At 25.1% G+C, this 26,273-nt stretch overlaps 1 protein-coding gene across 2 annotated transcripts; it reads left to right on the top strand.

Annotated features, from left to right (window-relative positions):
* The first annotated feature begins 4,625 nt into the window (after positions 1–4,625).
* Positions 4,626–17,935, top strand: LOC126900029 (ATP-dependent RNA helicase vasa). 2 transcript variants are annotated; one of them, XM_050675389.1, is made up of 9 exons: positions 4,626–4,787; positions 10,917–11,516; positions 14,031–14,252; positions 14,320–14,496; positions 14,584–14,782; positions 14,844–15,044; positions 16,185–16,357; positions 16,422–16,517; positions 17,622–17,935. In XM_050675389.1, the coding sequence occupies exons 2-9, from the start codon at positions 10,923–10,925 to the stop codon at positions 17,661–17,663; spliced, it is 1,704 nt and encodes a 567-aa protein (XP_050531346.1). In that variant the 5' UTR covers positions 4,626–4,787; positions 10,917–10,922; the 3' UTR covers positions 17,664–17,935. The 2 variants fall into 2 exon arrangements, with proteins under 2 accessions (XP_050531346.1, XP_050531345.1); XM_050675388.1 differs by lacking the exon at positions 4,626–4,787 and adding an exon at positions 8,946–9,121.
* Positions 17,936–26,273: the final 8,338 nt, after the last annotated feature.

Genomic DNA, 26,273 nt, shown 5'->3' with positions numbered 1-26,273 from the left:
GTATTTTTTGTTCATTATTGTTTTAAGCTTATTTTAAACTTTTTAGTTCGATGTGCTTAAAAAGCGTGTTTTTTTAGTTTTTTTAAACTATATTTATTATTTTTATTTTACTTCAAAAATTCTCATCTTTTATTATATTATTATTTACATTCATACTCATAAATATTAAACCAATATAAAAATCAAAAATATTAAACAGTAAATTTTGGTTTGTCGTTTATTGTAGTCTTTAACAAAATCTTGTTTTCTACCTTCAATAAATTTAAGTATAACTTGTAATATTCTCCTCTGAAATATGAAAAATCAATACCTCTTATTTCTCAGACTGTAGAAAAGAATACCCTAACACTATTACTCATTTAATTCTGGCCTTGGCCACTATAAAGTAGCCATGGCTCATTGTCTCTCTCGGGGTCTTCAAGGCACCACAAAAGTATTAAATAAGGAAAATTAATTAAAATAACTGTTTTTATCTTAATTGGAGTACAGATTGGCGACTGAATGTGTCCATAAAAATGCATGACACATTCGAAACGCCCAATCCCTGTTTATGCCGTTCGTGGTACATTATATAGTGGCTGAGTACCCTGTTTTTTCTCTCACTCATTTGTCTATTTTTCTCACTCAACAATCTCTTTTAACAAGTAACTCTTTAAGATTATTCCCTACATACTGTAGTGTATTCTTTATACTGTGTCTATATAGTCTTTTCTCATTAAGTTTAAAACGTACATTTGTTAAAATAACTAACTCTTAAAAATATATACGTTTATACAATTCACTTTTATTAACTTACCTACTATAATTTTGAAAAACGCTTAACAACTACAAGTCAACAATCGAGAATCTATTACCATCAGTGAATATCAGTTAAAGGTAGTTTTAACACACTAATTACATTTATTAAGTAATAATCTTTAACCCTTAATATTCCCAATATAACCTTAACCCTATCAGTCTTTCTTTTGGTTATTACAAACTCAAAAGTAATAGTTAAGAAAATATAAAAAATTAACTATTAAGTTTAACTGATTTTCCTTATTTCCAATTAATATCTTAAGTAGACATTATATATAAATAATGTTAAAAAATTTAAAGGTTCCAGTTAAAGAACTGTTTTTTTACGTTCCTTCCTGTCTCTGATATGTACTATGTAACTATCAAAATTTTAATATATTATTCTAGAAAATTCGAGTAATGTTTTAAATATACACACATATTATTAACCACTATTTAATCGGTTTCCATGAATATTTAATAACGGTATTCATGAGTCAAAAATTGTTTTCGCGTCCTGCTAGCACCAAAAAAATATTAACAAGGATTCTTGATACCTTCAACAAAAATTTTATGTCATCCTAAATTTGATCTAAAAAAATATATTTTTAGTTTGTTATTAAAATTCAAAAAAAAGGATCTTAATGAAATTGTACGTTAACCATTTGTAAATTATCTTCTTTAGAACATTTATGAAATTAAATTAATAACTCTTGTATTTTTTAAACCATGCAAAAATTATACTGTTTTACTGAGCACATTTCATTCATACTTTAATTGCATTGTTTTGATTATGATCTGAACGGTAGAAAAGACAAATCAAACTTGGTGGCTTATACCGTGTTTTTTGTATATGGNTGAACGGTAGAAAAGACAAATCAAACTTGGTGGCTAAATACTTACCATATAAAAAATAACACACTATTTACAATAAAAAAAACCCTATTTAAAATATATAAACCTATTGACTGTCAGGGTTGTTACGTTTAAAACACCAAAAATGTCAAAATTTACATTGATCTTATGGGACGTTTTAATATTAAAGTAGTTTATTATTAAACCAAACATTAGATAATATTTCTTAGAAATAAACACTCTTTTATAATTCAAAAATACTTTTCTTCTTATTAACATAATTCACCTAATTTAACACATCGAACAACTAAAAATCACCAGCCGAGATTTCATTGTTGTCATTTTAAAGAATAGCAGATAAGAGTAGTTTGACACACTAACTACAATAATTAAATAATATATTATGTAATTGCGAATTATGCTATTGTCATTATTAACTTTTATTAATAGTACCACGATCAACTATATTTTTAAATATTACTCGTTGATGCCTTTTTAAAAACTGTAGTTGACGATATCGAAAATCTGTTAACGTTATTAAGTTTAAAATTTATTTTAAAAATCTTTTGAATTGCAATTGTTAAATTTGTGTCTGAATAAATATAATATTTAAAAGAAACTCGAACAATTCGGCCCCAAACGTCTATAAAGAAACCCTTTTTTCACCTCCTCTAGAAATGTTGGCTTATGCCTTGTTGTGTTTATGAACAATTTAATTGTTAAAGTTAATTAATTAGTAGGTCTATAAAAAATATGCAGTGAATATTCCGCAAAAACATTTACAAATTATAATAATTAAATTATAATTCAATAATACTTGAAAGACTTCAAAACATGAAATTGTTACTAATAAATTATATTAGTAACATAATAAATGTTAAACATGAAATCTTACCTGTTTATCTAATTATAGTAAAAAAATACTGTATATGCAAAAAGTAATAAATTTCTTTAATGATTACTGTTTCTAGTTATCGCGTAATGTTTCATATAGTTAATGTCGCTATTTGACGGTCATTCCAACCTTATCTTAAAATCTATTTTAGAATATCTGCAATTATTTTCAGGAATATTTATTGATATTATTGCTTTACCTGGAATGTATTTAAAATAATTTTTCATGACATACAAAATTTTATTATAATTAGTTGTAATATAGATGTTTAAATTGAAAATAGTAATGCTATTATAAATTCTCTGTACATATAATTTTTCAAATATAAGTAATTAGTTATAAAGTAAATATTGTATTGTTATCAATGTTACACTAAGTACATGATAATATATCATGGATTAACTAAAAATGTACAAAATTGCAGTAGCATTATTAGACGGCGACAACTTTTGGTATTTTTGGCGATAGTAAATTCTCTTGAATTTGAGGTGTAATAAACTTACCTTGTCGTTTAACTCTTCCGATTAAATTTTCGAGTTGCCTTATTTTATTATACTATTATAATTATTATAATAAATATAATAATTTGTAAAAAAATAATATCTTTCTATATTGTAAGCATATTAATCGATAAATTTTACTACTTTATAACTTTTTATTATGTGGTTAAGTTATTATAGCCAGTTATAGTATAAAAAGTAGGATATATCTAAAATCTGTTGCATAGACCTGATAAATGTGACTGTACTGAATAAAAAAAACCTTGTGTTAGTCATTATTTAGAAAAATCCAACTTGTGATAATTGTTGCAGTTGAATAAGCAGGTACTATCTGACTTACAAGTGGACAATAGCTGTCGATAACAGTTTATCTACACTATAAACTACAATATAAGTACTAAAGCAATAAAATTTATCACACTCGTATTTAAAATGTAAGTGAATGTTTTGGGAGAATGTACAATTGCCTGACATCTTCCCCAGTCTAATTTGAGAAAATCGAGGCCAGTCGGTCCATAATTGCCAGCCGAGCCGTACTTAAAACATGACCATTACTCGATTTTAGCTAATATTAGTTGTTTAACTAATTAGTTTAACAACTAATAATATTTTAAGAAATGTATTGAAAAGAGCTGGTTTTTCTATTCCTGTTATTAAATTATTCATTCAATATCTCATATTTTATCATACAAAACATAACAGAAACTCTGTTTTCTGTCATCTTAATCAAATACATTGTAGGTTTTTACTTCATCTGAAATACGAATTTACTCAAAAAACTCATGCTACAAAATAACAGAAAAAAAAACACTAATTAATTTATATTTGATGTATGTTTTCCATCGTATATATACTATCTGTATGTCAAGCAAAAATTATTTTCCTATAATAATAATTAACAAACTCCGCCAAATAAATTGTTGTTATAAATGTAATGTTGTTATAAATGGATGAAAAAGTACAAAATCGATATTTTTTAATATAAAGTCTAATGTATGTAAATATTCGCAATTTGAACAAAACATTTGGAATCCAATTTAATTTCTACTCTCTTTAAAAATATTTCTAAATAAATTAAAATGTAATTTTCATAATTTTACAAATCTAGAAGGGGCTGAGCCCCCTTTGAACCCCACAGTTTGCGTCCATGTGTATATGGGTTGCGAGGAAATGATTCGAGAGCGGCATAGAGCATTACTTGCAATTTGGTCAAAAGTATACGTCATGGAATTTTTTAGTATGACGTTTTATTATTGAATGCCATATTATATACCTCATTTCTAAAAATCCATGGGTTAAAAAGTATTAGAAGGTTTAAAAAGGACATTTTGAGATTTTATCTTTTTGACACGTTTTCTTTTAGGGTATTTCGTGGAACGTGTAAATCATACTGCTCCTGACGGTCAACACGTAAATATTTCTGTTTTATCTCTTGTCAATTGTATATGAAAAGACTGCACTGTGTTCAATGTTTTTATTTTGCTTATTCAACAGGAATTGAGAAATTTATCTCCTAATCATTGTCAAACTAAAGCAGTTGTTTGTTAGTATTAAATCATTCTTTAGAATTTGTCATTTATTGAGAGTGCTACGCTTATTTAATGTTTTTAAGTGTAACATATTAAATTTTTAATTTCCTAACATTTTTTGTTATTTACTAAATCATTAATAATTAAGTGTTTTAACTAAGTAGCATCAAGCCTCATTATTTTTTATACGTCTCAGTTAAATAGAGAATTTTTAATATTTTATACAACAGAGTAAGTATAATAAAACATCTTCGTCGTAGTAAATAATAATAATAAATGACCTGTTGAATATTATGTTAGCACATTATCCAGTGATTGTAATTTTTGTAGAGTTAAATCGCTTTTTTTACTTCATAAGCTTTTAATATTTCTAAGAATTAAGCCAAGACAGTAAAAAAATTGGCGTAAACGATCTATTGACGGAAATTTAAAAACGTATTACTAGTAACTAAATATTGATACTTGGAAATTTTGAAACTTCAAGGGTTTTCATATTTTTATCATTATTTCGTCATAATGTTTAATATTTGGAAATAGTTTATCAATGATTTTTAATAATTTTTGATTTATACCCACTCTTTGTATTGTGATATCCTCTTATATAACTTCTATAAAATCAATATATTTTATCTACGACAAGCAAAGACATACAGACATCGCCGAGGCGTGTAATCATTTAATTATAATATTTTCATAGTCCTTACCGAACAAGCAATAAATGAGTTTTTGTGGTTTCACATAAAATTAGCAATATACAGCATATTACTCGTCATTATTAGTTTACATATTCTAAACAAACAATATTACAATAAAAATAACTCCTTGCATCGTGTTGTATTTGTGTGTGCTACTACTAGACTATAATATTACAAATTTTTTGGTAACATGTTGCTATATAAATCATTTCTAAAAAAAATGATTGTTAGTTTCTTCTGAATTAATAATGGATTTTTACAATTATAATCAAACTTTATTATACGCTCTATTAAGTAAATCTGTTTAACAATTTTGTTTTGATTGGTTCATTTAGTTATAGTAAATCATTCAAATTAATTAAGTTCTGAATATTTCAATTGCAGAATTTTTTCAAACACCAAAAGTTACTAGGAATTATTATTATTACGATAAAAATGCAAAAAAATATTGAGCTTTTCTGATAAATTTACAATAAATAGTAATTATAAAACGTTCTGACTGCATATTAATCTTAACGATACAATTTTTTTAATTCTCATTTTTTTTTTTTTTGTTTTTCAATCCGAAGATTGGTTTTTAATTTTCATAAAATTTTCTATTTAATGATGTCAATTTCAAACTTACCAATTGAGCTAAAAGTTATAGTAAAATAGATTTTTTTTTTTATTATAAAAATTTACAAAAATCAACTTTAAACGATTAAAAAAATAGTTTAAATATGTCATTTTCCTTATTTTTAACATATTAATAATCAAAATCAGTATTAATTTAAAAACAAATTTTTTGTTCTTAATTATTTATTTTTATGTATAAATACTATTTATTTTTATTTTATTAAAACTTAGAAGTGATAGAAAAAGTCTAATTGCACATTTGAAAACATCGCAAAAAGTTGATTTAGAATGGTATATTTTTGTTTCTGATGAAAGTTCCTTGTAGTCCAGTGTATAAACTTATAACATTGTTAACTGTTATAACTTAATCAAAAATGACCAAATCAGTATAATTTTTTTTTATTTAGATGCATGTCTTTACCTATCATTTGGTTTTTTTTTTTAATAAATCTAACCCTTTACTTGCCCACAAGAGGGATTCAAAATGATAACTTTTTCTTTTTTTTAGTTAAAGTAAATCATTAAAATTAATTCAGTTCGGGATATTTAAATTGTAGAATATTTTTAAATACCAAAAATTACTTCGAAATTATTACTATGATTTCTATTTAAGTGTTCTATTACGATAAAAATGCAAAAAAATAATGAGTTTTTCTGATAAATATACAGTAAATAGTAATTATGAAATTTCCTGACTGCATATTAGTTTTTAAAATAGCATAGTTTTAATTCTCATAAAATTTTCTATTTAATGATGTCAATTTCAACTTGGTAACATATTTAATTTTTTTTACTATAAACTTTCACAAAACTTGTCAAAAATTTTTCATCAACTTTAAAGAACCAAAAAAATAGGTTAAAAATGAAATTTTTTTTTTTTTTATTATAAACTTTCACTTTTAAGGACGAAATAAAGAAGGTTAAAAATTATTACTTTTAAAATATTANTTATAAACTTTCACTTTTAAGGACGAAATAAAGAAGGTTAAAAATTATTACTTTTAAAATATTAAAAATCAAATCAGTAATAATATGAAAACAAATTTTTTTTTCTTTTAATTATTATTTTATATGTAATTAGTAATAATATTAAAACTTAAAAGTGATAGAAAAAGTCTAATTGCAGATTTGAAAACAACACGAAAATTTGATTTATTTTATTGAAAATTATTGTATCAAGCCCTTTAAATTTTTATACACGTAAAAGTAAAGCAAAATATAACTTCTTTATTATTTTTATAATTTCTCTGTTTAAATTACAATATTAAATTATTGAATATCAATTTCATACTAAATTTAATAATTATAATTAGTATTTATTCATATATTATATTTTAAAATCAAAGAACTACTAATTAGGATATAATCAAAGAAATAAGAGTTGATGTTGCTTTTGGAATAATTCACCAATTTCTCTAAAGGAAACACTATCTACAGATTTGCATCGAAGCGTTTCTTATGATAGTGATTTTAATCACTGTCAGATATCATGTATACTTGTCCCATCTATGCCTCGACTCCACTGTGCTACTGTTTTTTTCTTTAATACTATTCACTCTATTGGTGCCTATAATAACATACCAATTTAATATAATTACCTTAGGTATATTTCTGTCATTTGTTATAATTTTTTTATACACTTTTATCCAACATACTTATTTTAAAATCAGATTATTTCCCTTTATACAGAGGGGGGGTTACAAACTTGAAACATACAAACTTTTTATATAACATAAAAAAATAGAAATTTTTCAATTTAACTTTTGAAAATGCTCCTGAAATTATTCGAGCTTTAAACATTAATTAAGTGAAAGCTTATATTACATACTATAAGTTAAAGAATAAAAATTATTCCTATGTCTATTTGGTATGTAAATGGTACCTGATGTTCGAAAAAAATATTATAGAGAACTATATTCCGGATAGTTTTAAATATTTTTTTATATAGTAGTATTCAGAAATATTCTGGGCCTAGTTTCATTTATGGTATTGACCGCTGATGTGTTGTTAAATTTCATTAAAACTTTGTTTTTATTTATTTTTTATTATATGTAAATTTTAGTTTTTACTAATTAGTAATAATCTCAAAAATTAAAGGCGTTAAAAAAATCTAATTGTGATTTGAAACCAACGTAAAAATTAATTTAGGAATTTATATAAAAGTCATTGATAAAATTTCTTGTAGACAAATTTAGACTAAATTATTTTCTGAAAAGTTTTTCATCAAGCTCTTCAGTTTTAATTGACATTTTTAATGTCTGTAGTAAATAAGCGTCAATAATAGAGAAGATGAGAGAAAATAGACATAGATGGTTTGGTCATGTTATGAGGAGAAAGGAATCGGAAGCTGTAAGAACAGTTATAGAAATGAATGTTGAAGAAAAGAGAGGTAGAGGAAGATCAAAAAAGAGATGGAGTGATGTAATTGAATACGATACGAGGACGGCTAATGTGAGCACAGATGATGTAGAAGATCGTGTCAAGTAAAAATTTCGGATGAAGGGGCCTACCCCAAGTAGTTGGAATTAAGGTGAGAAAAAGAAGAAGAAGAAATATTACAAATTTGTTTAATTAAAATATATTTTTATATTTATCACAAATTTATAATGCTGTTTTTTTTTTGTAAAAAGATTAGTCCATCTTTATATTTTTCTAACATGATTTTGGTTACATTTTTAATGAAAACCGTGTTTAAAAGTTTATTTATATATATATATATATTAGTAAAATGTAGAATTAAACATTTTTTTTTAATGTATCATATAGTCGTTATTTGGTGAGGATTGTTGGATTTTTATATAAACGTGTATTGCATTTTAATTAACCAACAGGAAATTATGGAAATTTTAACGCAAACAATGTAATTCTTAGGTATTGTCACAATTATATAATTTTAAAGTAATTTGATGATTTGATGTTTAAATCTTTAATACTAAATATAACTTCTAACAGACATGTTCATGTAAATTGATGTTGCCGCCAAAAATATCACAAATCAAAATTAGAACATTAAATGTTGTTTTTTCTTCCATGATGAATTATCACCTCGTCGCACCGTCTCGTCTATCGATGCGTTAGTTTTTCTATTGTTTGCTCGATGCATGCCGGTATTTGGTCCATTTCGATCACAGAACTCGTAAATTGCTTTTGACTTAACTAACTGATCATTGAATTTCATCACATCAGTGTTCCAATCACTTCGAAGAAAACGATAGTTTGATTTGTTATATTATTTCCATACTCGTTCACATTATAGTAAGTATGTTTTCTGTAATAATATTTGAATTTCCATTTAACTTTGTGAATGAGGTCTGTTGTCCGTTAGACCACATGGTACTTTGAACAAATGTCAGTGAAATGTAATTTTTTTTTGTTTATTAATTTAATATAGTTTAGTTTTAATGAGACTTTTTTATATCAAGTCATAAATTGTCATATATAACTAGAGATATGTAAAGTGACAACTTAAAGTAATAGTGACGTTAGTTTGAGGGAAGTTAAAAACATTAAAAAAAAACTGTTTTTAAATTAACAAATTAAAACGTTTAAAATTTCTCTTAAAATCAATGATAGTATAGCTTTTAATTGGTACTTCTTGCTACTTATCTTACTAGTTCATCAATATTTAAATTACTTTAGGTGTCAATACAGAATTTGTTTTTTATACATATTAAAAAAGATATTTCCACATTCTTCGGAGGATTTGAAATTTTTTTCTGGGGATTTAAAAATGAATTTTTTTTATTACTCTTAATCTTAGAAATATGATCTGATCATAAACATATAAATAATGAAGACTAGGAATGAGTGATAATCTGTGAAACTAACATGGATATTATATAAAATAATTTACTAAAAACATTTGATTTGTTATATTGTTTTAAGATAAATTTAAAATGATTACATAAAATTAATGCATTTAGTTATTCATGAAAAATCCTCTGAATCAAAATATTCTGGCTTTAATGTAATACGTGTAAAAGGTCTACTATTTCTGGTCTATTTATTTTTATTTCTGTGGTCTGATTAAAAAAATATTATTATTAATTAAACAAATAATAAAAAAAGTGGTTACTGATAATTTTATCCATTGATAAAATATTAGTTATTTTTAGTACTATAAATGAGATGGTTCATTTAGTACTGTCAATTTGTCACTGTTTTAATTTTAACTGTTGTAAAAACTAGTACTTTTTTGTTTGTTACTAATCATTTTATTTTAAAGTCACATGAGCGAGTAATGACATCTATTTCATTGTGATAAAGTAGCAGTGATGGGTTACACATTTGGAGTAACTGCTATTCCATTTATTATTACGTCTAGGACGTTATCTTTTTCAAATAACGTTTTCTATGAATATAAAAATGAAAATACAGCCATAATAATAACTGTATTACCCAATAGTAATCACAAATTAATAATAATTTCAATGTATATAAGGCCTAGCACGTTTTTGATGATTCGTAAAAATAATTGAATTTTAAATTTGGGGGGCCGGCTCAGGGTCACATTAAATCTAAGGGGGGCCAGGCCCACCCATATCTACGTGCCTGGTGGGTTGGTTAAAAAAAAACGTTTACTTCTTTATATATTCTCTATATTTCATTTTAAGATATGGCTTGAAGTTGTAAAATAAAGTTTAAGCTAAAACTTAATTAGAGTAAAGGGTATTTACTTCATAAATAAACCTTATAGTTTATAATGCAACACTTTATATATCACCTAACCTATCATAAAATTACATAATTTATCATTCTATTATTGCACAGAAAAAATGCTCAATTTTTTCAATATATTTATATTTTTAATCATTTTTATTGATGTTCAATAACTAAGTAAAATTTCCAATTGTTTAAACAACATCATCAATTAACAAATATACACCCATAGGCCTTTTTTTTTACGATTTAATTATTTATAAAAAATAAATATTTTATATAAAATACTTATTTTAAAAAAAAGTTAAGCTTTACACTTTCTCAATAATTCTATGGTAAATATTACCTTTAATCAATCTAATATTTATTCTATAATGTTATTAATTTTCAGTATAAAATGGCTGAATGGGATTTCGAAACTAATGTTGAACCTTCTTCACCCAGAGAAGGTGGTCGTGGACGTGGTCGTGGTCGAGGTCGTGGCCGTGGTGGCTACTCAAGAAATGATAGAGATGATGATGATGCTTGGAGAGGCAATGATGAATCATTTGGAAATGATTTTGGTGGAAGTGGTGAAAGTAGTGGACGGGGAAGAGGAAGGGGGCGTGGAGGAGGTCGTTCAAGATTTAATGATAGACAAGCTGGAGGAGATTATGATAATTTTGGTGAAGAAGGCGAAACAGATCAGCCACCAGCATCAGATAAACCAAGACCAACATATATTCCTGCAGAGATAACTGATGATGATATCACTTCAATTGATGTAGGTTCCAATTTTGATAAATATCAAAATATTGAAGTTAAAGTTAGTGGAGATGCTGTACCAAAACATATTGAATCATTTAAAAGTTCTGGTCTTCGTGAAATTTTAATTGAAAATTTGGCAGCTTGTAAATATACAACTCCTACTCCAATTCAAAAACATGCCATTCCAATAGTAATTAATGGTAGAGATATGATGGCGAGTGCTCAAACAGGTTCTGGTAAAACAGTAAGTTTTTTTTTTAATACATATTTATTAATTTAAATACTGATAATTTATTTATATAATTATACTTCATATTATTAATAATTAATATTATTCATGCTATTTTTATTTGTACAGTTATTTTAGGTAATTAGTTCATAATATTTCGTATTGTCTATCTAGAATTTCTATTTTTTTTTCAATTTCTTCAAATTACTTTTTTTTTTTTGTACAGCTTCATTTGTCATGTTTGATAACTCAAATATGCTTTTAATTTTTTTTCTTCTGTATAGAACAACCAATGAATGTTTCTTGTTGATTAAAATGTATCCTTGGTTACTTTTACATACTATTCTACCTATCTTTACATCAGTAGAGTATCGAGGATTTTAGTACTGCCTCTCTTATGAGAGGCCACTGTGCAGTGGCGTTCCAAATGGAGGGGAAGGGGGATGCTCCTCCAGATATTAGTCATTTGACAAATTGTCTATTCTAAGTGACTTTTTTTTTTGCAAAAAATGTTAGTAAACACTGGTAAACTAATTTCAAATTAACACCGCACCATATTGGGAAGGCTAGAAATGCCTCTGCCACTGTATTGAAGCTCTAACCAACTATGTATTACTTCGTCAATCGCTGCGCTCGCAATTTGCCTCATTTATATTACACTTTGATACCAACACTCAGTATAACTAAATGACATAAGTTATAACTAATAATTATTAAATAAAATTTAAAACTAACTTAAGGTTAAGTACAAAAGTAATAATGTTATTTTTATTTGTTATATTTAAATTGATATTCAATTAAAAAAAATACAATAACAATAATAATAATATACAAAAATAAAAGTAGGAGAAAATAAATATTGTAAAAGCAAAGAATTCTATAATAACTTTCTGCGCTTTTTTTTGTTAAGTAAATGTATTTATAACATTATTAAAGTCAATTATTTGTGCTATATTGGGCTCAATGCTCAATATAGCCATTTTGATAGTTGGACCTCAGTCATAGTTGAGCGAAGATATGTTTGAAGAAGTTTAAGCCGGCTAAAACTTTTTCCTGCGGTTGCACTGCTAACTGCAAGTGTATAAAATATTTTATACAAAATATATAAATTTGGATATGAAGAAACCATGATTCGAGATATATCATGAACTTCATAAACACTTCATTTAATTTTAAAGGTTCATTTTCATTATAAACTTGATGGTACATTAGTCAAAACGAACAATATTCAGCTTCTATATCCATTTCATTTAAGTCAACTTCATAAAATTTGATAAATATTTAATAGAAACAAGATTATTATCTATGTTTTCTATAGACATTTTCTATGGATTAAGTTCTTCAAATTTTTAACGATGTTAGAGAAATCTTCAAAATGGGTTTCCAACGTATTTGTAAATGAATCCAAAATAATAAAATATGTATTATATTTAAAATTTTCATCAGCAGACTAATATTTTCCAAATTACTTACACCATTCATTTTCTTCTTTGTTCTTTCACGTTTTTGCTTAAAGTCATTTTTGCTTCCAAACTGTTCACACAATTCAATTGCATTACATTTTATTTTTAAAAAATATTCCTTATTTCTTAAAGATGAAATATCTAAAAAACATGTTGAAACCATAATATCATGTGCAGTTATTAAATCAATTTTAGAACTTTGTAAATAATTTGATTAAATATTAGTTTTTCCAAGTATATTCTTCCATAAAACTAACTAACAACTGAATTTAAAATTCACCATTTGAAAAATTAATCCTAATAATATAATACTAATAATAATGCAATAAGAAATTCTATAAATACATTCTTTCAATAAATTTGCGCCGGTTTTATGATTTCCTACGCGTTATTTATATTTCAATACTTAGTCTTAACGTATTATTTTAACATTTTTAAGCTTGAGAATAATTTATAAATTATTATTATTTTTTTATTATTGTGGTGTTATACACAATATTAAAAATGAAAAAAAGTATATAGCTTGTGATTTTAAGGGGCCACATTTAACTGAAAAAAAAACTGGGTCAGCTCACCATCCAAACCCCTCCTAGGTCCAATATCATATGTCCAATGATTTTATCTTTGGACTTTGATTTTAAACCTAGTTTTTTGGCCAATTAGCATTATTCTACCAGAAATTTTAATAAATCATTTCATAATTTTGTTGGTTTTTTTTATGTATTTATTTATTTTTGAGAATGTAAAATTGTTCCTCTCATTTAATTTTTAAAAACTTATTCATCGTTCTTATCTAATACTAATTTTACAAATTAATCTCTATCGACAGCATTTAAATTTTCTGCTAATTCCTAAGTTAGATAATATTTTATCTGAGAAAAACATTAATTGTAAATACTAAATTTTTTTTCTCCAAAAGTTTAAGTTTGAGTATTTGCTAAATTTTTGTTTTCAAATTATTTTGTATCAAATTCATTAGAAATAATAATTATTTTTATATATAATATAATTATTATATTGTAATATTATTATTATAGTAATGTATTAATATAACTGTTTTGTAAAGGCTGCTTTTGTATTGCCAATATTGCATACTTTGTTAAATGAACCACAAGATTTAGTATTTGAACGTGATTACTGTGAACCTCAGTGTGTAATTATGTCTCCTACTAGAGAACTTGCAATACAAATCCGTGAAGTTGTGTATAAATTAGCAAAAGGTACTATAATTAAACATGGATTACTTTATGGTGGAACTGCCACTGGTTATCAAAAATCACAAATTGTGGTAAGTGTGTGGTACATGAATAATATTTAATAATCAGTTTTTTTTTATTAATGTTAAATTTTTTCAGAATGGTGTTCACATAATAGTTGCTACTCCAGGTCGCTTAAATGATTTTGTTGGTCGTGGTATTGTGTCTTTTAGATCAGTTAGATTTTTTGTATTGGATGAAGCTGATAGAATGTTGGATATGGGTTTTAAGCCAGAAATTGAAAGAATTTTAAATCATGAAACAATGGTTGACACTGTTAGTTAATTCAAACATATGATTTATAATGCAAAACTTTTGGTAAAATTTGTATGTAAAGCTAATTTTTTTTTTAATTTTTCTAAGAACTCGAGACAAACCCTGTTGTTTTCGGCTACACTAGCTGATGAAATTCAAATGCTGGCTAAGTCTTACATGAAACCAAACTATGCTTTTGTTGCTGTTGGTGAAGTTGGTGGCGCATGCAAAGATGTAGTGCAAGAAATCAGAGAAGTTGCTAAATTTGAGAAAAAAAAAGAATTGATTAAAGTTTTAGAGTCTCTTGGTTAGTCATTGTTTAATAAAAATGCTTATGTAAAATCTGAATCAATAATTATTTATTACAGGAGATTGTTCTGGAACAATGGTGTTTGTGGAACAAAAAAGAAATGCTGATTTCATTGCTGCCTTTTTGAGCGAAAAAGACTTTCCTACTACCAGTATTCATGGAGATAGAGAACAAGCTGAAAGAGAACAGGCATTGCGAGATTTTAAAAGTAACAAAATGAAAATTTTGGTTGCAACAGCTGTAGCAGCAAGAGGATTAGGTAATTCACTTTGGAAAATTATATTAGTTATTTATGGTAAATGTTTTATACTGAAATATTTAATGAGATTTCATAGTTTCCACAAGTCTGAAAAACCTTGAAAAATCAGGGATTTTAAATGGTCAAGGAAATTATATAAATGTCAGAAATTCTTAAAAATGTATTTAACTTAGATGTTTAGACAATATAATTAAGGGGTTCAAATCTTCACCTCAAATGTTATTACTAATAATAAAAATTATATTTCAAATTATGGAAATTACATTTAAAAATCATCCTATAAATCTATGTTTAAACCTCTGGACTAGGATAGGTATAGTTTAAAAGATATTTTTCAAGTTGAAAACCCAAAAAACTATTTCCAAAATATCAAATGGTAAACAAAAATAAAATAAAGAGGAAGTTTGGTAAAATTAGAAGTCTTATATATAAATAATCTATGCCTTTATCTTTAAGTATGAACTTCTTTTAAAAATTTATCATTAAAAAATTGGTTAATTTGAAAATTTTTAATTTGTTGGAACCGTGGATCTATCTTTAACTTATTATTTTCTAACTTAATATTATGATATAATAAATTGTATCAATATATATTACATGGTATATATTTTGTTTTTAATAAGCACAATATTTATTCTATGTAACATTTATGATTTATTTTTTTACAAAAAATAACGCAATTATTTAATTTAATAGTTAACATCAATATTTTATGAATTAGTAATATAAAATTATTGTTATTTAAATAATAAAAATCAGAAAAGTATACTTTGACAGAAATGTTTTTCAACATATAGCATGCATGTAACTTAGAAAAAATTTTCTCTTTAAAATTATTTTGCTTAGCAAAATAGTATTGTACTAACACTATCAGTATTATGACATTAAAAGTTCACTACATATTACTTGATATATGAAAGAAAAAATTTGTTTTTTGTGAATTAAAACATTTTTGTTGATAATATTTGTCAAATATATTGCAAATCATCTTCTTCTGTAATTTTTACAGTTTCTATGTAATATTGCTTTTCTTATCAGTTAAAATAAAATATTTTATATGTATAACTATGGTTTATTAATTTTGTTTGTTAAATATTAATCTTTTAGTTTTTTAATTATTGTTGTTTTATATTGTTTCAGATATAAAAGGTGTAAATTGTGTGATTAATTTTGATATGCCTTCTAGTATTGATGAATATGTTCATAGAATTGGACGTACGGGTCGTTTAGGAAACACCGGTAGAGCTGTTTCATTTTATGATGGTAGTAGTGATGGTGGACTGTGTTCGGAATTGGTTCGTATACTTAAGCAGGTTAGTGCTAAAATTTGACCTTGCTGTTAACTTAAAGCTTTATAATGTTTTTTTTTTTTTAAAGGCTGATCAAGAAGTACCATCATTTTTGTCTGGTGGTGATTGTTATGGCAGCAGTGATTATGGTACACAACAATCATTTAATGATATAAGATCAACGGTTAGTATTAATTTTAATTAAACTTAGAAAATATTGATTATCTCATATTGTAGTAGTTGTAAGAATTTTATATTAGTTAAAATTAGTTCACTTCTGTAAACTGGATATTATGCATTCATAGATCAATATTTAGGGTTTATGTACTTGAAAATTTTAAGTAGCAAGGAAATTAAAATTATTTTGTTTGAGTTAGGGACTAGTCTAGGAATAAAGTCATTTTTCTGAAATTGTATTGTTTATTATTATGATACTTAACTGCAGTTTGTCTTATTCTTATCAAATTGATGTTTCATATTAGTTTGTAATATGTAACGTAAATATAGATCTAATAAAATCTAGTCCGTGATATTATTTTTAGTAATAATAATAAAAGTTAAAAATCTGAGTTTTATTGTTTATAGTTCAATAATTATTTGATTATATAACATATTTTGTTTGATGGTTGTAACCTATAATACCATGTTTGCCAAAAACTCATTTGATTACTTAACAAATAAATTGAAAAATATTTTTAGTTATATATATTTTTTAATTTATAAGTTATTAGTTGCTTTTTAGCATCACTTCTTATAACTTTTAGGGGTATCAACTTAATTATTAAATGGTAACATACATGTTTAACTAGCTTATCAAATAGAAAATGATCTAATTGAGAAAATGATAGTACAATAACAAATTTTTAGAATAGTACTTCAACAATTTTTATATGTGAGTGAGTGTAGTAGTGTGATCGAGAAATGTCCTATGATATAGACACACTTGCATCTTTTTTATGATCTTTATTTTAAAATTGTCAAATGAATTACTTTATATATTCACAAATCCATTTATCATAGGTTTAAGCTTTATATTCTTAGTCTCTCTTCTATTGCTTGTATAAGTTTTGTAGATTCAATCCACAAAATAATAATAAATTTAATTTTTTATTTTTTATGAGAATTCAGGAAATCCGAAAAAGGATATTTTAGCCTAACAATACTATTTGTAATAAATATATTCAACTGTTCCTTTTTTATGCTTTAAAGATATTGGAATAAATATTTTATTAAATTTCCTCTTTATTTCTATATTTTTAATTATTCAATTTATTTTTTATATTTGCAGCAAACTGCCGGTAATGGAGCTGATGATGATGATGGATGGTAAGAGCTATGCATATATTGTCTATGTGAAACATTTGTTATTTTGTATATTAGATTGTGTTGATATTCTTATATCTATTAAGTTATGTTTGTTTAGTTACGATTTTTGATCAGCGTAATGTTTAAATATTTGTATATAGTTTTATTATTATGTAAGACAAACATGAGATGACCTTTTATTTGACAAGTTTTTGTTATGGTATTTGATTGAGAGTAATTATATGAACTTATTTTGATATTTCAAAATCAAGCTCATGAATAAACTTTCATACTTTATTCTAGATGTATTTTTATTTGGTTTACCATGTAATCTATTATTTTTTAATTTATTTATATAAATTTTGTTTGAATGAAATTTATGTACAAATAATAGAAATACTTATTATATTATGTGAGCATTGAAGATATTAAGAGCTATTAAGTGAAAAATTGGTTATCAAATAATAAGTTATTGAAAAAAAGTGTATAAAACATACTACACGTTTTTATAGATGGCATTACTTTTTTTTCATTTCTTAAAAAAATAACTGTTAATAAATTTTTAGAAACATTTTTCAATCTTAATAATTTGTTAAGATTGAAAACTTGTTTTACTTGTTCAATAATTGAATATATATTCTCTAAAAATTTCAAAGTTTCTAAAAATAACCTGGTTAAATCCAAAGTGAATTACAATTCTCTGAACTAATTTCTAAAACTCTAAAAAAAAATTTTGGTCTGGCAATTTTTTGAATTAAAAATTCACTGTCTGACCCTGTTCAAAAAAAAGGTTAAAATATACAGATCCGTCCTACCCAAGTGAATGGGGTAATTCATCATGGTGAATTCAAAATTTCAAGTTTGTCCTGATCTTTAATTTCTTTAAAAAGTATTTTTATGTAAAATTAAAAAAATAATTTAATGAATATATCATTTATGACAATAAAGAATTAATTTGAAGCGAATACAATCATAATTATTTTTTTCAATGCCTCTAAGATTAATCCATAANTTTTTTCAATGCCTTTAAGATTAATCCATAATAATTTTACTGGATACTAATTGAATCAGTCATTTCAAAAACGTCATAAGTCATTAAATTCAAATTTTTCAAGAACCAAAAAAAAACTCAATTACTCTAGAAATTCGACTTTTTTTCACTTACACCTATTTACGAATTTATTTTTAAGATCTCTGATATTCATAATCCATAGTTTTAAATAGTCTAACTTTTACCTAAATGCATAAAATTCAGATAAATAATATTTGACTTACGTAGTTTTTGCAGTCAATAGAAAATAGAAAAACAGTAATTTTAATATTTTTACACTAGCTGAAATAGTTTTTTTTTAAATAAAATAATTTTTATTTTAAATAAACAAAACTTAACTTTTTTTAACTTTACAAAACGTAACAAAATTTAAAAACAACTACTGATTGAAACTTAACAAAAACAATATGAAATAAACCGTTGCACATTTCATAGTACATATAATATATAAAAAAATAAAATATTTCTTTTTTCTTAAACAACAAAAACATAATTTTTTTAACTTGACAAAATGTTACAATAGAAGAGCATTTTTTAATGAAACTTGATAAAATTCAAAATACAACAATAAACTGTAAAAAAATGTAAACTAACTTTAAATTATTAAAAAATGATCAAAACTTAACAAAAATAACAAATACGTTAATACATAATATTTTGAAAATTGTTATGATACGTAATCATATTCCCCATCAAGTTTTACATTTTCAGCTTCCATATTTTGTTCATCAGGAGTTTGCCATTTATATATTTCTTCATAAAATACCCTATGTTCCTCGATTATACTATCTTTAACTTGTCTTAAGTTTTCAATTTTTTGCGGGTTTACTGGTACTTTATTATTATACACCTTGGTTGTTAGCAATTCTATATTATTATTTGTTGTTAATTTTAATAGTTAGTGTGTTTTGATAACCCATCGATAAAATTAAGCGTGAATACAATACCTTTATATTTTGTATTATATTCGAAACTCGTGTATGTAGATGGGGTAAGGATTGCTTTTGGCCTTTTGGAACATTTTTTCCAAATGTCTCAACAGATAAACATGTCTTTTTGTAGAATATTGGCTTCCATTTTTTAAAGTCGTAAACTTGATCCGTCTGAAACTTCATTACTCTGAACTTTTCACTGCATTTTTTTATATAGATGCATGATATCATTACCTTTCATATGGTATATTTTTTTTTTATATATCTGACTCTTTACCTACTCGCAGGGTGGGATTTAAAATGACAACTTTTTCACAAAAAATTAATTTTTTTATCTTGACTTTTGAAAGTTCCGGAAAGTCTGACACTTTTATATATATCTTAAATTAAAGCTAATGTAATATACTTTATCATGGAAAAAAAAATTTCGGACTTCATTTTATCTTCATGGTGAAAATGGCTACCGAATGTTATTTTGTGTGAAAATTTTCGATTTTGTATTTTACATTTTTAACTTTATAATGCTATAACTTATTAAAAAGTGTATGGATCAACATAATTTTTTTATGAGAAATAATATTTTTTAATAATCCCTTTTTCATTCGACATACTTTATTTAGTTTTTGGAATAATCCACCAATTTTTTAAAATTAAACACTATCTAAAGATTTGCATCGAAGCGTTTTTTAGCTTCGATGCGAAGCTGAGAAGGTATTAATTTTATCATGATGTGTTTATTTTTTTTTTTTTTATGTCTGTCACTACTTTTCTCGGCTCTTACTGGACTACATTCTTTCAACGATACATGAAAACATCAAAATTTGTATCTAGTTGAAGACATTACCCTCAAAAATTGAAAATTTTTCCATCGTACCCTGTAAATGGGGGAAATCTCCAAAAAATTACAAATTTAAAAATCTCTAATTTTCGAAATTTTTTTTACTTAAAATTGCCATAACTTTTTTAAAAATATCCAAATCAATATAATTTTTTTTTATACCTTAGATATTTCCCTTTCATGTGATATCATTTTTTTGGGAATTTAACACTAATCTGCTCACTGGGGGGGATTTAAAATAATAACTTTTTTATAAAAACTAACTTTTTCAACTTAATTTTTGAAAATGTTCCGGAAATACTGCTTCCTTTAAACATATATCAAATTGAAGCTTATTTTATGTACTATATAATTTAAAAAATTTGTCCTGACGGCCTATCTTCTATGCGTAAATGGCTACTGTATTAAAAAATATGCTATTTTTCTACTAAAATTTTAGGTTTTGTATTTTATTTTACTTTAAAATATCTTAAAAGGGGAATACATTAACTTTCATGAATATTATATAATTTAATTGACATAGAATAAAGTTTATAAGACATAAGAAATTAAACTTATTTAAATTTTTTTATTTTTTTAAAGTCGAAAGAGTAATTTTAAAATTTGAGTCAGCTTAAATGGCCAATTTTATCATGAGGCGAAAGCGACTAACAGTTGCCCAATCGGTAACATTTTTGTCTTACATGCCTAGGGTACGAGGTTCAAATCCGTCTATGGGCGAGAAAATTTTGCATTTTTTTTGAGTTAGAATAAAATGTTCAAATCATTTGATATTTATCTCATTTAGATTCAATAACTTCAATAAATATAAAGAATCCTATCACTATAGTCTCCCCTCGTGAGAAGAAATTTCTTATTTATGTTTATATTATTTTACTATGTGGTTCTTTTTGTGGCTACGATTTATTTTGCTAACCCTCACTCGACCTACTTTTATCAACGATACGTCAAATGATTACAATTCGTATTTAGTTGAAGATATTACCCTTAAAAAATTCCTTATTCAAATAAAAAGTAGCTTAGCCAGTTTTTTCCATACAAACAATTAAAATATCATTCATTTCTAATATTGTCGAATTAGATTTGATATGATAAAACTATTCAACTACAAAATTAAATAATTTTACTTTGTTATTTTTTAATATTTTAACTCTATTTGTGTGTGCTACTACCAGTCTATAATATTCCAAAATTTTTTGTAACATGTTGCTATATAAACATAAATTTAAAAAAAAAATGATTTTTAGTTTCACATGAATTTAACGATGGATTTTTACAATTATAATAAAATTTATAATACGCTCACAATTGAGTAAATCTTTTTAACTATTTTTTTTTATTGGTTTTTTTAGTTATTAAAATTAATTGAGTTTTGCATATTTCAATTGTAGAATCTTTAAACACCAAAAGTTAATTAGAAATGATTACTATGATTTTTATTTAAGTGATCCATTACGATAATAATGTAAAAAAAAAATTGAACTTTTCTGATAAATGTACTGTAAATAGTAATTATAAAATTTCCTGATTCATATTAATCTTAACAATTTCATTTTTTTCTATTTAATAATGTCAATTTCAAACTTGCAAGTTGAGCTAAAAGTTAGGGTAATAAATTAATTTTTTTTTTTAAAACTTTCACGTTAAAGGACAAAAAGAAGTAGGTTCAAAATGATTACTTTTAACATATTAAAAATCAAACTCAATAATAAATTGAAAACAATTAATTTTAAAAATTATATAATATATAATTAAAAGAATTATTAATCTGAGTATAATTAAGGAAGTAGAAGTTGATGTTGCTTTTGTAATTATTCATCAATTTTTTAGAATTAAACACTATCTACAGATTTGCATCGAAGCGTTTCTTATGATAGTGATTTTAATCACTGTCAGATTAAATCTATACTGGACCCAACTATGCAACGTCCCCACTGTGCCGCGACACCCCTGTGCTGGTTTTTTTAATTTTTATATTGAGTTGCTCAGTTGCTCATTGAGCAATTCTTGCATATAATACAAGTATCTACTTGTGGCCTTACAAATCTAATAGAAATATTTTCAATGAATGACAGTAAAAACTACAAAAGTTAATGACAAGTGCAGTTTTTGCAGTGATTCTAGTTTTTTGTAGTAAATTTTGTATTAAATATGAGTCTGACAAATGTAGTTTTTTCACAGAATACGTAACCAGGTATATAATTATCAAATTTGACAAAAAGTCATTATAGAAAAATTGATGAATTATGTTGTTTTTGAAATGACCGATTCAATTATACTATGATTTTTTTTTTTTTGTGTCTGTTACCAATTATTCTCTGCTTCCGAACCGAATTCATTCAAGGATACATCAAAAGATCACAAATCGTATCTAGTTAAAGACATTACACTCAAAAATTGAAAAAAATTTCCCTCGTTCCTCATACATGGTGGAAAATCTCCAAAAAATTTCAAATTTAAAAATCGGTACTTTTTGACATTTTTTTCAATATTTTTTACTTAAAACTGCCATAAATTTTTGAAAAATGTATGGATCAATAAATTTTTTTTTTATAAATTCATAGAGGTATTTATTTATCATATTGTATATTTATTTTATAAATCTTGCCCTTTACTACTAGCCTACAGGGGGATTCAAAATAAAATTTTTTTTACAAAAATTTAACTTTTGAAAGTGTTCGGTAAATACTGATACTTTTATATATAAATATCTTTAATTAAAGCTTGTCTAATGTACTTTAATATGAAAAAAAAAATTCGATAATAATTTCACGGAATGTGATATAATAATAATTATTTATTCAAAAGCAAACATACTATTCCTATATTTATGAAATATAGAAATAAAGTCAAAGTTGTCATATCATATAATTAGTATAAAAAATACATCGAAATATTTGAATTTTTGTTTATTTTATTGAAATGAATCAGTATATTCATAGTTTGGCATAGTAGACACTTCAGTTGCCGTCGAGTTCTAAAGTTTACTTGGCCTGTCGCTGATAAATGTCTGATAGTTTACCACATGTCAATGTCAACGGCGGCAAACACTATGACCTTCAACGACAGATGACGAGTACTTAATATTTTCTAGGATTTACCAATTCAATTTTCAGGATTGAATGGTGTTGACCAATTTAACGGTTTAATAAAAAACTATGATATTATCTTTCAATATTGATTGTTGACTAATGATGACAAAAGCATCCTTGCGAGATTATTCTTTTTCTAAAAGGAGATGACTTTAATCTTGGGACCTCTTATAAAGTCTGTGACTTTAGGAGGTCTGAAGTCAACATTTTCTATAGCTTAATTATATCATTAAAATAATTATTTAACAATAATGGGTAAACATTTCTGGGTGACAGAATATGGTAGGATGTGTATAACTTGCAGTGAATATATGACTCTAAGAATCCTAAAGTTAATATATTTTATTATTAAAGTAACGATTGACTCCAAATTCACAGTGGCAAAAAGCACCATGTCTCCATTGCAAAATGCAACAGAATACCACTGCACAAAATCCTATTCCTAATAAAACAACCATGATAAGGCTTAGCCTTTAGAAGAAGATTCATTTAAGTAATGCATTTTAAGAGAATAAACAAAAAAAGATGATTTGTTCGAAATATTATCTCAGTTTCCTATTTTGATTAAATGCTCAATATGTATAATAATTAGGGCTGGGCTGATATTAAACAGGTTATTAAATATTTTAATATAAAATTTAAAAAATACGTAAATTCTTGACTCAATAATGAAACAAAACCTTCAGAATACATCATAAGATTATGTTTTTAGACTTGCAGCCCACTATACGCGTTCATAACTCCAAACATTTAAACAAAAAAAAATCTGTATTTACATTTAGAAAATATTTAACGACAAAAATATTAATTAAAATAAGTCAATTGAAATTAAAAATTATAGTATACCTTTTTGTATCAATATAACAGTTTTATAAAATAAAAAAAGTATAGACAATTTAGAATATTTACAGATACATTCATGTCTGATGTAATGTTGTGAATCATTCAATCTCCGCCTTTGCGCTGATGTTCAGCTGTTCTGTTTGTTGTTAGTTCACGGATGGATGGTCTTATGAGAACTTTACAGAGGCACATGTCTTGCCCTTTTACCAGTTCNCAGAGGCACATGTCTTGCCCTTTTACCGGTTTCCTCAGCTATAATAAGATTGCCTCAGGTTATCTGGTATAAAAATTCTGCCAAACCATTGTAAGATAGAGCCGACCTCAAATAGTTGGGGTAGAGGCTAAGGAAATGATGACAGATACATTTAAAATATTACAACAACCTTGGAAGCTTTACCATATATTTTTATTAATATTTCGCTTCTTTCAATATTTCTAGAAATAAAAAGCGGTTGGGTTGGGTTTCCTGACTTACTGAACTCTCTGTATATTTATATATTCCTACCACCGTTTATACCTCAGGTATAACGTTAGTCCGACCCGCCCGCCCCTAAATACGGTTATACCTAGTTCATGATACGTTTACGTACTTAAGTCGCTTTACTTGTATATATATATATATATTCTAATTACTATTAAAATTTATTTATTAACACGCTTTATTTTAATTAAGAGATATAAAGTATTCATTCCGATTACGAGGGATGATTTCCGTATCGTCATTTTTCGTCACTACCTCCATGTTCCGGGAGTGGGTAATTTACGCACCTGCTGCTTTCCTTGGATGTGGTAGCCGTTTCTCAGACTCCCTCCCCGGAATCGAACCCTGATTTCCCGTTACCTGTTACAACCATGATATTGATAGTAACTGCTATCATAACATGAAACTAAAAAGTGAAAAATAAATATAGTTTAAAAAAACACGATTTTAAAGCACATCGAACTAAAAAGTTAAAAATAATTTTTAAAATAATTATGAAAAAAAGTGTCAGGCGCTCAATATACAATAAATTTAGCACAAAGCACCCACACTTTTATCACAATAATACTAGTATTTTTCGTTCATTATTGTTTTAAACTTATTTTAAAAATTATTTTTAACTTTTTAGTTCGATGTGCTTTAAAAGCGTGTTTTTTTAGTTTTTTTAAACTATATTTATTTATGATAGTGATTTTAATCACTGTCAGACATCATCTATACTGGACCCAACTAGGCCACGACCCCACTGTGCTGGGTTTTTTAGTGACATGTTGCTTTATAATTAATAAAACTAAAAAAAAATGTTTTTAGTTTCACCTGAATTTAATAAAAATCTTTTACAATTGTAATCAAATTTTATAATACTTTCAATTGAGTAGATTTTTTTAAAAACATTTTGATTGGTGTTTTTAGTTAAAGTAAATCATTAAAATTAATTAAGTTCTGAATATTTTAATTGTAGAATCTTTTTAAACAGCAAATATTACTTAGAAATGATTACTATGATTTCTATTTTAATGTGATTTATTACAATAAAAATACAAAAAAGATATTGAGATTTTCTGATAAATTTACAGTAAGTAGTTATTATACAATTTCCTGACTCCATATTAATCTTAAGAATACTTTTTTTTTATTCTCACAAAATTTTCTATTTAATAATGAAAATTTCAAACTTGAAGTTTGGATATAATTTTTTTTTATCATAAACTTTAAAAGATCAAAAAATTCTATTTTTTTAAAGTTAATTACTTAATCTAATAATTAAAAGTAATCTTTATTTGTTCTAAATTCTAAATATTTTTAATGAGAAGTTTCATTTTTCCATGACAATTTAAATAACTGTTATTAAAATATAAAATATTTTAATTAGTAAATATTTTAAAAGAAAATGATAAA

The sequence above is a fragment of the Daktulosphaira vitifoliae genome, unplaced genomic scaffold, assembly GCF_025091365.1.
Source record: "Daktulosphaira vitifoliae isolate Bord-2020 unplaced genomic scaffold, ASM2509136v1 Scaffold_2, whole genome shotgun sequence".
NCBI classification, from domain to species: Eukaryota; Metazoa; Arthropoda; class Insecta; order Hemiptera; family Phylloxeridae; genus Daktulosphaira; species Daktulosphaira vitifoliae.
The sequence above is the reverse complement of the archived record's forward strand: the minus strand, read 5'-3'. Positions and strand labels throughout refer to the sequence as shown.

Bases quoted from the DNA above. Each gene is read 5' to 3' on its own strand.
- LOC126900029 (XM_050675389.1), top strand. From the start codon at position 10,923: ATGGCTGAATGGGATTTCGAAACTAATGTTGAACCTTCTTCACCCAGA. The intron at 11,517-14,030 runs GTAAGTTTTTTT...TGTTTTGTAAAG, and splicing joins AAACAGGTTCTGGTAAAACA to GCTGCTTTTGTATTGCCAAT. The intron at 14,253-14,319 runs GTAAGTGTGTGG...AAATTTTTTCAG, and splicing joins ATCAAAAATCACAAATTGTG to AATGGTGTTCACATAATAGT.